The sequence below is a fragment of the Pseudopodoces humilis genome, chromosome 3, assembly GCF_049639895.1.
Source record: "Pseudopodoces humilis isolate 2021_Gansu_Grassland_sample_001 chromosome 3, ASM4963989v1, whole genome shotgun sequence".
Taxonomy (NCBI): Eukaryota; Metazoa; Chordata; class Aves; order Passeriformes; family Paridae; genus Pseudopodoces; species Pseudopodoces humilis.
In genome coordinates, this window is record NC_142202.1 from 63,104,965 (window position 1) to 63,118,740 (window position 13,776).

The window sequence follows — 13,776 nt, forward strand, 5'->3', positions numbered from 1 at the left end:
CTTTAAGGTACAAGGCCAATAAAATAGGATTTTATAGTCAAATGTCCACTTCACAGGCTGCCTATGTATTTAAAAATCACAAGTATAATTGCTTCCAAGACTCACAAAACAATCTCAAGGACAAACCCTTATACTGGAGGCCAGATCCTCCAGAAAATATTTGTGTCCCATTCTGGATTGTTATGCGGTTGCACAACAGCTCGCCGCGCTGCCCTGGCGGCTCTGGCTGCGCGGCCCCTCGGCCCCACAGGGAGCACCTGCCAACATCTCCTTGGCAGCTGCAGCTTGTGCCAGCTGTACCAGCGCTGCACGCTCTCCTCAGGCCCTGGGAATGCATCCCGGAGCTTCCAAAAGTCCCCAGTGCCCTTGCCTTGCCTTCCGAGCTCTGGCGACACAGCTGAGGATCTTCCACTTTGTGCCTCTGGGGTAATACTTTTATTTTCATTTAACCTGGGGATCTGGAAAAAGAAGTGGTGTATCTGTCCCTTAAGGATCATTGTAGTCCTCTACATTTGGTGTATTTGTTCTCTGATCTTTCAGGGTGACTGGAGAGGAGAAAGCAAGACCTAGAAATTCTTTTCAGTAAATGCTTTGCAGACAAATAATTATTCTTTATGGTTTGCCTTAGGAAGTTGACTATGGAAATGTGTTGGAGCTTGGACAGGAATCTAAACTGATTGACAATTACAAATGGTGATGTATTATTGAAGGAAAATTAATATATATGTGCTACGATGAGTTGCAAAGACATCAATGGTCAAAAATATTTTTCCTTTTAAAAGATCCTTTAATTTTTAGACATACTTTTTTCAGTGCAATCACAGCTGTCAGCGCAGACAAGGTTGAATTTACTAATTTGTGTCTTCTACCTCCACTCTGTAAAGAAGCTAAATTGCCTAATGAAAAAGCTCCCAGATTAGATTTTATTTTTAAATGGTGATAATAATAATAATAACAATAATAACAATAACAATAACAATAATAATAATAATAATAGTAATAATAATAATATTGTGGGTTCCTCATCTGCAATCACAGCTTTGATTTCTCTAAGACCTCTAAGACTGTGACTAGAATGTAGGAGAAAGAAAGAGGAAACACAAAAAAAGTTATAGCTGTTGTAGAAACAAACTTGTTTTATAAATCTGGTTTCTGTCATGCAATTTCTTTCTTAGAGATGATAATTGATGAAATACTTTGCCTGCTTTATATTTTTTCTCCATTGTTCTGTATCCGTCTCTCTATATATTTGTGACAATTAACAGATTCAATTTTTTCTTCAGCATTTTGCATCATACATTTGTGTACTGCTGAATGGGTGACTGTGGCACATAGAGAGTTAATTCATCTGCAGGCTTTTGTATTTAATTGGAAAATTATTTACTCACTGTCAGGAGCTGGTATCTATAGTATCTGTGGGAATGCATAACTCAAGCAGGTCCTGATGTCCCAGAACAAACAGGGACCTGGGAACTGCAGAAAAACCTGATGTTGAAAAAAAACCCAGACAAACACAAAACACAGAAGACACGAAGTCTCATCAAAAAGCACTCTTAGACCTGCAGCTGTATCACACACAGGAACGTCCAGGACAAAAAGTGCTTGAAAATGGCTTTTGATTCACTGTGCCTAGATACTGAGTGTCTGCTCTCAGAAAAGTATGAAAGTGCCAAAATCCAGATGGACCCCCTGACACTTTGACTGGGTTTATTTACAAGGCGAACACTTTGGCAATGTGACATGGGGAGCTCCAGTCTAGCCTGAGTGTCTAAGAACATGTGGTACATAATGTACCATATCAAGCAGAAGAATAAGCTATTAAATGGAAAGGAATATGAGATTTCCCCTTGGTTGTGAAGGTCAGCCTGAGAAGATAGTTTAAAGCATCCCAAAAAGGGTTCACATTATTGAAGATACTTGGTACTTTTACTCCATATTTTTTTCCTGAAGTACTTGGCATGAAAACATTTATTTGTCTTTGTGTTTTCTCATTAGACTTTTGTTCAAAATTGTCTTTCTCTCCATCTTTTTTTGGTAATGTGTTTGACTATGGTCATATCTGGAAAAAAACAAACCACCAAATGCAGATTTCTATTTAAACTTTTAATAAGGATAAGATGTGAAGACAAATTTAAAATGTGTTACTGGAAATTTGGGGCTGGGTTTGAAATCTGAAGTTCAGAAACAATTTTGCTCTTTTTTTAGGTATTTCTGAGTCTTGTTCTTTCATCATAAAAACTTGGTTTCAAATAATATTTTTTTAAAAGTCAGTGAATTTTTTCAGGAAATTCCTGTTCTCAAGGAAAGTAATGGGAACTGAAGTCACCTTGCTTTGCAAGGATATTTTTGACCCGACACAAAATACTTTGGTATATTTGAACAGTTCTCAGTCAGTATTTCACAGGGGTAATTCATGTTGTGTCAGAGCCAATCCCCATCTCTAATAATTGTTTGGCAACTTTCTATGTTCTGTTCATGGTCAAGCTTGGATATAGATTGTTCTGAAGAAAAAGACAATTATAGTGTACATTTTGTCATTGTTTCTTAAAAAGAACCAGGTCCAGATATTGTTTTTCAGTGTCATAGAACTTGTCTGTGAAACAGCTTCTAAGTAATTTTTTGGATGTGAAAGTAAAGCCACATAGGTGCTAATAAAACAATACTCATTTAGAATAGCAAGAATAGAATCATCAAAGGAAAAGTGTGTTACATGGAGCTGCTAAAGGTCATCCAAATGCAGTCTACCTTGACTTGTTGCAATAAATGACCTCCCTAAACCTAGTTTATACTAATAATTTTTATAGTTAAAGCAGAGAACACTGAAAACACCTAACTCTCATAAACTAGGGGGCTGCTTTAGTCTGATTTCCTGCCACAGACTGCCTACTTGGCCAGCTTGCAAGAAGACTAAGTAAGATGTTCTTGTTTCCTGGAAGTAGTTTTATAATCAGTTGGACTTCATGGATGTTAGAATATGTTCATTATTCACCTTGACAGAGGCTACTTCAGCAGTTTTGCAGTACTGTGCCTAATAGGGGTATTGTCCATAGTAAAGCAGAATAGTCAATACCATAGATATTTTCTTTTGTACCTGCCATGTTTCTATCATATAGCTTTGGAAGCGTCCTTTAATGAGCTCAGAGTGCCACGGTGATGTGACCCCAGTGTGCTTGTCAGCTGTCCCCAGGCAGAGGCTGATTTGCATTCAGACCAGTCAGCCTGCAGGGACAGAGCTTCTTATCTGTCTGTCAGTAGCTCACATTAAGTGTAGGACAGATCTACTCTGGAGTTCAACCTACTGTCTCCTACATATGAAATAAAAACTTGTTTAAAGGTACTATGGATGCAATTCTCTGAAAAATGGTGCAAATTGGTTTATGAGATAAATATATATATATGCCAAGATTTAACCCAGATCAGATGTGATACCAAGATCTTGTTTTGTTTTGTAGTTTGGGTGTACTTCAGCATATCCAGAATACCTCTATATTTTGGTCATGTTGATTCCAAAAATCTTGCAATGGTTAATTATGAAATATCAATCACAAATGGAAAAAAAATTACTTGAGGGTTGTGTAATGGTCCATAGAAAGTCACGGCTACATCTTTGACTGATCAAGACTTCAAAGGTACCAGAATGTGTGTTCCTATTCATACCAGAAAACACAGTATTACTACTGGGGCTGAATGAAGATCTCACCTAGAAGTAACAGTATTCTTAAACAAAAATAAGGCATAAAAAGTAAAAGTCTGTTTCAGAGGAAACCAGCTCCATATGCTCATCAAAACTCAGCTGGCAGACATCACTCTAATCCTGTATTTGCTTCTGCATATGTCTGTTACTCTCTATATTCAGCACCATTCAGCCTCTTCTTGGCATCATACTTTCATCCTATATTTAGTTTTTATCAGTCGATTAGTGGGTGTTTCTGATAACAGCATACTCCCATCTGATCCGGGGTGTATCAGAGTTAAGGTTAAGTCTCCTTTCCTATGAATAGTTTGATTCTCAGTAGGACTGAACTCTGAGAACTCATCAGTAACGTGTTAGCAGACAACTCAAATATTGTCCTGCATTTTCTTGCTGAATGACAGTATACTCAATTCCTCCAATAAATCCTTATACAGGATCAAAGTCTCTCCTCTCATTACCTCATAATTTCATGTGAACTGTTGTCTCTCCCAATTCTCCTTCTAATAATATCATCAAGACAATCCAGAAATGAGCTCATAAAGTATTTGTACATTCCTATTTGATTATATGAACAACCAAACTTTTCACCAATAAGCAGGACTTTGCATTAGAATCTGACAAATAGTAAACCTCTGATATTTCCTAAAAAAGTTGCTCAAATAATTGCTTTACTTTGTTTCATCTGATAGAGTTCTAATTGAAATATGCATTATCTGAGATCAAGGCACATGGTTACACACAGACATTAGTAGCAGCATTCTTCTCCCCTCTTCCTAGTATTGTTACCTTTTTCCCTATGCAGGCAGCTATAGAGCAAAAAGAATTGTCATTTTATTTTGTCTAACATGTATTTGTGTATCTGAGGAATCTGGTGTGAAGGCGTAGCTGTTTCTACACTTCACTCCATCCCTTCCCACCACTGAACGTGAGAACTGATCCCAGGACAGTTCATTTACCATATAACCCCTGTCAGTAGGAGGGGAATATCTGTTGCTAACTCGAGGCAACAGCATTTTGTTGTTGTGCTCAAGGCATAATCAGAAGAAATTATGGAAAACTTGCGTGTGCCCAGGTTTAGATATCACTTGCAAAAACCATAGTAGTTTAAGATTTTTCACTTTCCTTGTCTGAGGAGCAAGGAGAGAGAAAGGACATCTTACAAAAGAATATTTCTGGTCAGGTTACGCAGAAAAGGTTTCCACTAACGTGAAATTTTCAACATATAAACTAGGCCAGGAAAATATGTTTCTTTGTTTCATGAAGATTTGTATAAATCTTGCACTTTCTGCATACTGTGAGTTTCACAGACTAGTTTAAAAGAAACTCTTAAACTGAGTCAGGAACTAAATTTCAGAATTTGAAAAATATCTAACTTGCCCTAAAAAAAATTTCAGATTTTCTCTTGCTTCGACTTCTAAAGAATAACTGACATTCTTTATAATTTCCAGATGGCAATGTTTGGTTTTCAGACTGAATGTGTATGCACACACGCACATAACTTGTTTTATTTTACTTCTGCGTATTTTCACCAAGGCTGTGATAATCTCTAGTAAATATGACACCCAGATCCCTTGATATTTTCCTCCTTAAAGGGAGCAACTGTGTAACTTTCAATAGAGTTCCCCAAAACCACACTTCTATATGTAAGATATTGATGCATACAACATCTTTAGCCTGCTTCCCAGAATGAGTATTTTGTGCATACAAGGGATACAGAGGGTACCAGCCACTTCTCTTTCTGGCCACTGGGCTGATGTGGAAAATTGGTTTCAAACTGGATTCTCTCACTTCTTCTGCTCTTATATTTTGGTTTCAGAATAACAGACCATGACTGAGGACAAGCAGAAATAGTAACAAGGGAGTAAGGCAGGAAGGAAGGAGGAAGGTGGTAGGAGCTGAAATGTACACTGGTGAGGGACAGACAATCATGCATGTAGTTAGTTATCCAAACACTTATGTCTGGCTATAGTCCACAGTCTCAAGATCTTGCTACATAAAACAAGAAAATATTCAGACATGAATTTTTCCCCATTTATCTCTCTCCCCAGAGTCCCAAACTAAGACTTTACTATTTTATTAAATTTGAATAGGAATACACGTGAAAAAAAATACTGACTTATCAGGATTGATTAGCTCTGTGCTTTGGGTACTTAGATAATCTGTCTCACATCTCAAGCAAGTAGTAAAGCTGTCAAAACACAGGTGACCCCAAATACTTAACTGTTCATGTAAAATGGAACTGTTTCAGCAAGAGAGAAATAATTAAGAAAAACAAGAGATTTGCCCTACTATCACACCTTCTATCAGCTTTTACTAACCACTGACCTTTTGTGGGCAGCTGTTTTGTTGATATGTGAATGTGACTCCTTGGACCATTTAGGTGTCCATGAAAGAGTATTTTTGAAGAAATAAGGTTTTATCTAAAATCTTTTTTCAGCCTTAGTGACGAGGATCTACTGAAGAACAGGCTAAAGCAGCAAACAAGGTTAGAAGGATGATCAGAAAAGCACTGAATACTTAGCACCAAGTAATCAAAATCTGTCAGTGCAAAATATTTGGTCAGTAGAGCTAAAGAAAGGGGCTCAAACACTTATTGCAAGTTTTGTCTAGAAAAAGCTTCCATTTTCAGACGTGGCAGGTGTGAAGTGTGTTAAGTATAGAGGGAAGAGAAAAATCCTGGTGGTGATTTTGCTGGTCAATGAACATTTGTTTCTGCATCTTGCATTTCTTTCTTTGGATTAATAGATTCCTTTCCCCACACTTTGCCACAGAGCCAGGTGCTTATATCTCCTGGGTAGGGGGGAAATGAGAAGTGTAAATGCCAACTCCTGTAGCAGAGACAAGGTGACTATAAGTTCACTAGCAAGAGCTGTTTAAGATGGTTTCTGATTTCATATGACGATGATGATGACAGAGGTCTGCTGGCTTGGGGGCACTTTTTTGCTAATTTCATTTTCAAGCTATTGACCTCATACCTAATTCTACAGCTGTGAAATTGCAAGCAGTGCAATGAAAAGATTCCTCAGGTTTTAAAATAATTATTTAAATTGCTAAAATTTTACTTCCTTTAAATGCTTTTAAGAATCTACTTCTTTTCAGTTTTACAAAATCTTCTTAAAATCACAGCAGTTTTGAGCTACTTAAATATTTCCATGAATCAGACACAGATATACTTAATAGTTTTGCATATTATCTTAATGTATCTAGACTATATAAAAAATTATTATTTAAATTTTTGACAGTGTTCTGTGATACTTGGATGAACTTTACAGGTATGTGTGATAATTTCAGCAAATCAGAAAAGGACAAAAAAAAATCCAAACCAATTTAATTGGTTTAAATTGGTGTCTAAGTGGTTCTGAACTGCAACTAAGAGTTGAAGTGGAGAAAATCACCTAAATTTACCCTCCCCCTTAGTCAGGGGTGAGCTCCACAGGACCCTCCCCAAGCCATAAAAGGCCAGGAAGAATGTGCTAAGCACTGAGTGTGCTAAGAATAAAGTTGTACTGGGATGGATAAGGTTACTTTGAACTCTATATTTCATGTTTCCTGACATACCCCCCAAAGAACTGCAATTATGCTAGCAAGGCTGTAGGAGCATTGAACACTTCTTTCCCATTTCTTTTGATTTTTGTTGCCTCTCCATGAATTCCTGTCCTGTTTAGAGCTGTGGTTTTTTTTACTTTTAGTTTGTGGTGTGCATGGTTCTGAGGATATTAGAAAAAACGCGCTGAAGGTTCTCTCTGAGGCATGGCTATTTTTGTTAGAAGCTGACACTTTAGACTGAGCTTTAAGTGTTGCCTCTGGAAGGCCTCGGGTTGTTCTGGGAGGCCAAGATTCTGCAGAGGAAACAGACATTTCAGGGAGCATAAAAGAAGAAGGAGCACAATTAGAAAAAGCAGAGGACCTCCCTCCTTCTCATTCTGCAACTCCTGCGAGAGTCAGTAACCCAGAAGTACTATCTAAGCTGCCGCAGTAAATCTTGACCTTTTAAACAGAGTATCTTTTACCATCATCATGGCTGAGATAACAGCAGAAGGTACAGTAACTATTTTCAAATATAATTAACCAAAAATGGTATGTGCTTTAACAGTATAATTGAACTGGCATGTCAAAATGATTTGTTGTTCTTAGTAAATAATGTTTTCGCTCCAGGATCATTTAATATTGTTTTTTGGGTTCCTTTTTATTTTTCTTTCCTGCTTTTTCTTTTATTTCTTTTTCTTTTTTTTTTTTTTTTACTTTTTTCAGTCCTGTAGCTCAAATTTTTACCAGTTAATGAAGCAAGTTCTCTGAACACCTCTAAAAATAACCTTAGCTTCATTTGCAGAACACAATTATTTAGGCAGTTCCGTTAGAACAATACAAACCGGGAATGCCTGAAGTTCAGGGTGTTCTATTCCTTTTGCTCAGAAAAAGCTTTGGTAGTCCCTTATAATCAGAGATTTACCAGAGTCAGAATAGCTTCATTTGTTGACCCTAATTTTTCCATAGGGAGCACAGAGTATTTGTGAACTGTACATGGAGTTATCGAAGGGTAAAAGGTTAAAAAAAAAACCCTCTGCTATTCTTATTTAGGTAGACTTCTAAGGGAGTCAGTGAAAATTGTGCTGAAATAAATATGCCAGATGTCAGCCTGCAAAAATGAAAGGCAATTGTATTAACCAATAAATACATATTCTAAAATGTGAATGTTTCATGTACTTCAATATTTCCTGACCATTCATATTTAAATAACATTTTAAATGCATAACAATATTTTATCAGCTGAAGTCAGAGAGGGGATTTATTTAAAATGCAACCCTCTCTAATACTGAATATTTTAGTTGAATTTCACTCCAACTTTTTCCACTGTTTATCCTAATTTAATAATGACAAAAATACAAAAAAAAAGCTTTAAAACAGTCTTCTGAGGGTTATTTTATTCTCAATGGTTGTGTAGTGTTTCGGTGCATGAAATATGTATTTTTCATCTTCCATTTTTTATTGTTCGTACTTATAAGAGGGTCTGCATTAAGTGCTATTAGAAAGTGATCCCCTTCCTTGTTAAGGGCTGATATTAGGGACTATGTCAAGTAGTACAATCCTTGCTTGATATCTGGTTATCCACAGCAGCGAGGCAATGTGGTTTTTTAATTGGCAGTTGGACTGATCAATAATTTACTTCTGGCAAATGCTGCCAAAACAGGTGGCTCAGCCTGACAGCCCTAACCCAAATAAAAACACTGGTTTATTCAGATATTCTTAACTAGGTGAGTTGGAAAAATTGGTTGTTTTCTAGCTGTTATGAGGCAAATCTGTGAAATAACCAAATTAGCTAGATTTTTGGTCCAAAATTAATGGCAAAAAATATAAGCTTTTCAAACCAGTCTGACTTTTCAGTTATTTATCTATTAAAGAAAGAAAATTAAAGTCTCTAGAATGAAACAAAAGAACATTGAATGAAAGAAAATATAGTCTGAAAAATGTTTTTGTTCCGTTTGCATAGTGTTTTTACAGGAGCTGTAACAGTGTGCGTCTTCAGTACAAACATAGGCTTAGATGATAAGGGGCATCACCTCCTCAGTAAGCTGACCTTCCATGTCACAGGGAAATAAACTATATGATCAGTACAGTTTAGTTATGTTTGGCTTAATTTTATTTTTGTTTTTTCATGTACTTGGAATGAACTTGTAGTGATTGACTGATTTTTAAACACTGTATCCACAGGATGGAAATTTTATTTATGGCAAAAAAGTAATAATTCAGCCTGGAGCTAATGTTTCAGTTTGCACCTTCTTTTCCTCTGGGGCTAGTAGTGGCACTCACATTCTGAAAGTTTAGATATAAACTTCAGCAACATATAGTTTGGATTAACAAAAGACTATTCAACTACCTGTTACTTCATGCAATTTATTTTGTTTCCTGTATCTCCTCACAGCCCATGATTTGCTGGGCTCTTCATGACTTTGCTTGGACTAAAGCACTTGCTCCTTGCAATAGGTATTTATAACTCCTTTTTTTTTCCACTGTCAGTCACAGAGCCAGACTCTTGGGCTCCTTGCCTTTCGGGGTACCGTGCTGACATGTCAGGGAGCAGGGCACAACAGCAATGCAGGCACTGCTGTGGCTAGTGCAGTTCCTGGTTTAGAGAGACAGCCCAGGCCTGGCAGGCTGTGCTGGTGCACATCTCAGGGTTCTCTTTCTGACAATCTGTGTCAGGACAACAATCTATTCCCAGATGAACAGGGGAAATGGGGAGCTGTTTCAGGTCAACAGCATGATAATGACAATGAGATTAAGTTACCTAAATATTAAGCAATTACCCTGCACTGTCTACTTACACCAATACCCACATGTGCTACTTATTCTTTTACACAGCTACAAATTGTTAGTTGTGGAAATACTGGTGAAATGTACACTGTGAAAGACAAAATGAGATCCCTGAAGACAGCAATTTATAAATGTCCTTAGAAAGTTGGCAGGACCTATGTCTCTAGCTGTCAAGAATTCAGGAGAAAATTCCAAAGGATTATCTTCAGCATTCTCATATTACATGTCATGGTAATCCCAAAACTGTACTATTAAAAAGTGGAAGTCCTTATATTGTATGAAAAAAATGTACAAAGACTCAGTACAGAGACCAAGTACTCTGTCTTTGCTACACTCTCAGGATCTAATATTAATATTAATATTAGCCATATTATTATGATGAATACTAATTATTGCTCTTGTAATTATTACATTTAACCAGATAATGAGTATTCATGTAGAAGCTAAGATCTTTACTGTGCTCCAGTTAAGACTTTAAAAAGCCATGGGTCTCTAACTGGGCTACTCCACTGTGTCTATGAACACAGGGATTGCCCTGGACGCAGTGGCAGATGTAGTTGGAGCTGCCACCAGCAAAGCACGAACAGCAAAAGGCTGATACCTCTGAGAAATGGCTTCTGCCAATGTACAGCTTAATCTGTATGTGCACAACAGCTCCAGCACCAGCCTGTAGCTGGTCCTTTCTGGTCCAATCTCCTGCAGGTCACAGTGCAGGGTTGATGGCCATCCCCTGACATTTTATCCTCCCACACAGGGAAGAATGAGCAGAGACTCAGCTCTGCTTGCTGCAATGCTCTGGAGACTGTGCACTGATCCAATCCAGGGAGGTGAGTAGAGGAGAAAGACAAGGTTTCTGTGCCAGCTGTTTGTCTGCCACAACTTATTTCCCCAGTGGAGCAAGAGAGAAGCGGGAGTCAAGTAGAAAAGTGACAATGAGTCACAGTTTGGTCCTTATTTTGCTGCTGAGAGCTGTGCAACTACATATTTCCTCTGTCTGGGAGCAGGCTGCAAGGAGACAGGCTAGCCCCAAGGCTACACATGGCTTGTCAGTGACAATATCAAAATTAGCTTCTGCATTTCAGCCCCTTTCTCAGGCTGTTGGATAACTATGAAAAGTTTTAAGATTTAAACCATTTCAAAAGGCAAAAAGATGTGTATGCTTGAAGATTAACAGACATGAAGCTGCTAATGTATGAGAAATAACACACAAGATCCAGGGGGCAAAATCCCAATTATTTCACCAGAGTGATGGTCAGAAGGTAACAGAGGTATTCAATTGGCAAAATGTTTAATGAGGGCACACTAGAGGCAAGAGGGAGATAGCTACTTCTCATGGTAATTCATGAGTTGCTGCCAGAGGTGCCAGTTGTGCTGACTGCAACAAGGGCCTAAATTAATAAATTGGATTATATGACTCATTTTGATGGCTAAAGGCATAAGAGGTGTTTCCTACCCTTCCGTTGGACTGCTGTTTCTGCTTGGAGCTAGGGTGTTTCTATAGAATCTATTAGCATCTAGCAAATTTTCAAAATGAAAAGATGTCTTATTTTTCTGCCTTTCAATGTTGATGAGGAAGATAATATACCTATTACAGCGTGGTAAGGAAAATACAACAATTTTAGTTATGGTTTATTTGAAAGAATCTGTCTGTTCTTGTTCAGAACAACCAGGTAAAATCAACAGCCTAATAACACAAAGAAAAGAAAGTCAGAAAACCCAGGTCTGCATGGAGTCTTCTGGGGGGGAACAGAAGCTCTGACCTTGTGGGGAACAGAAGCTCCAAATTTTTACCAAAATTCCTTAAAATTATATTCTCCTGTGACTGTGGGCCTGTACAACTGTGCTGGTTAGTTTGGCTTCAGCCTTGCTGTTTTCTCATAGCCTGTTGTGGCAAGCATGAGGCCAAATTGATTAGCTTGACTTTAAGGTTCAAGAATTTGTGGACAGCGCTACTCAAAGCCAAGTACAGTCTTTATGCTCCTTCAGCTGGTACAAGGCAACACTTACATATAATTCATTACCTTAGGTAGCCCCTTAGAGAGTCAGGGGCTTAGCTCTGGACGGCAGGAAGACTGAAAACCTATAAATCAGAGGGCCAAGCTAATACATCCTCTTAGCACACAACAGGCTAAAGGTGTGTGTGTACAGTTAGCTCCTGTTTACTTGTGGGCAAACAGCTGGACTGAAGGTCTGAATATTTATTCAATTTTTTTCTTTTTTCCAAAAGAACCTTGTGATCTTAAGTATTTGGAGCATGTTTTACTTATATAATGAGAAATGTTTTTAAAATTCTACTAATGTTTTCAATTTATGGGGAAGATCAGCTACCACTGACTTAAAAATTAAATCTGTGCAACTACTTACATTTTCAGAAATCCCAATCTCCAGTTTCAGAGACCTAAACCTTGAAAAAAAGTCTAATCTAGAAATATTTTGAGTACTTTTACCCATTGTCTACAATATAAATGCTGGGTAAGAGGTAGATTCATTCTGTTCTTACTGCTCAGTTCTGGAAAACAGAAACTATTTTTCTTTAAAACATTTCATAATATGGGTCTGGCTTCAGTACAGGACATACTGAAGAGAGAGAAAGAAACCAAAGTTACCCTATTTGAAGCAGGCTATCCATTTACAGAAATAAAAAACTTTTTCTTTTCTTTCCTATGATGAAAGTCACTGGTTTCTTCTCTGTTTAAAAAGATTGAACTAGTGAAAATTACTCATTTTACCAGCTTAAACCATATTACAGTAGTAGAGGGTGAATTGGTTTAATTCAAAATGATTGAAAAGACTTTTAGAGTGTTGATTTTAATCATGATTTAAACCAACAAACAAGAAACCTGGATTTCAAAATAGCAATATTCAAGTTTTTTGGATATGTCAGGTATGATTATTTTTCCCAAAAGAGCCTAATATGGCAACTGAATACAGCTCTTCTCAAGAAATTCGTGCCTTATAGGGAGAAGGATAACTTAAATATCTGTCTAATAAAAAAAATTAATATTTTGAGAGTAATTTATCCAGATTCTTAGGTGGGTTTTTTGTTTGTTTTTGTTTTTGTTTTTTTAATGATGGAGAGTGGTAAATGATGCTTTTCTCTTTTGCTAGATAATGGTTTCAATTTTACTTGTGGTTTCTGTCAAGCTTCATTAGGATGGAAATTGCAATTCAATTAAAATGGTACAGACCCAGCATTTAAAAATTGTTTATACGTGTACATTTACATACTGGTTAAATAGAAAAATTCCATTTTAAATATGAGGTTTTTTGATAAGTTAAATGATTTATTAAACAAATACGGTGCTATTTCTAATTTAGGTCCTGGCCACTGCATCCTACAAGAATATATAACTGATAGTGCTCATTTTCTTTCATGTAATATTTATTCAAAGGTTAGGGAAAGAAAAAATACTTCCTACTTTTCTTTTATTTTTAAATCCTTATTAGTCATTGATATAAATAAGATAATAATTGAGTTCAAATAGTGAAATAAATTGAAATTAGGTACACATTCTTTGCATTTGCAAACAGACTATACTCTCAAAAAAGGCTGCCTTTATTTGAACTGCATCTGCTTAGCCAGTGGTTTCCAACAATTCAGTGATTTCTTTAATTCTTTTCACAATTGTAATGGCTTGATCATAGCTTTTTTGTTGTTGTTGTTGTTTAAAAAAATGTGATTTCTATAAATATTAATATAAAATTGTAGTATTGTGAAAGTGTGGTCCTTAGCACAGGGTTTTCTTGAATTCATTTTTACGTTTAAAGGA

The 13,776-nt window shown here is 36.9% G+C and overlaps 1 protein-coding gene across 13 annotated transcripts in view; it reads left to right on the plus strand.

Annotated features, from left to right (window-relative positions):
- The first annotated feature begins 292 nt into the window (after nt 1-292).
- TRDN (triadin) overlaps nt 293-13,776 on the plus strand; it is a 233,563-nt gene continuing 220,079 nt past the window's right edge. For 11 of the 13 annotated variants that reach the window (XM_088053833.1, XM_088053836.1, XM_088053841.1 and 8 more), the window contains exons 1-2: nt 7,265-7,733; nt 10,761-10,833. In XM_088053833.1, coding sequence (XP_087909959.1) covers nt 10,767-10,833 — 67 coding nt within the window. In that variant the 5' untranslated portion in view covers nt 7,265-7,733; nt 10,761-10,766. Of the gene's footprint in view, nt 427-7,264; nt 7,734-10,760; nt 10,834-13,776 lie in introns of those variants that run through there. The other 2 variants (XM_088053842.1, XM_088053839.1) reach the window with 2 other exon arrangements.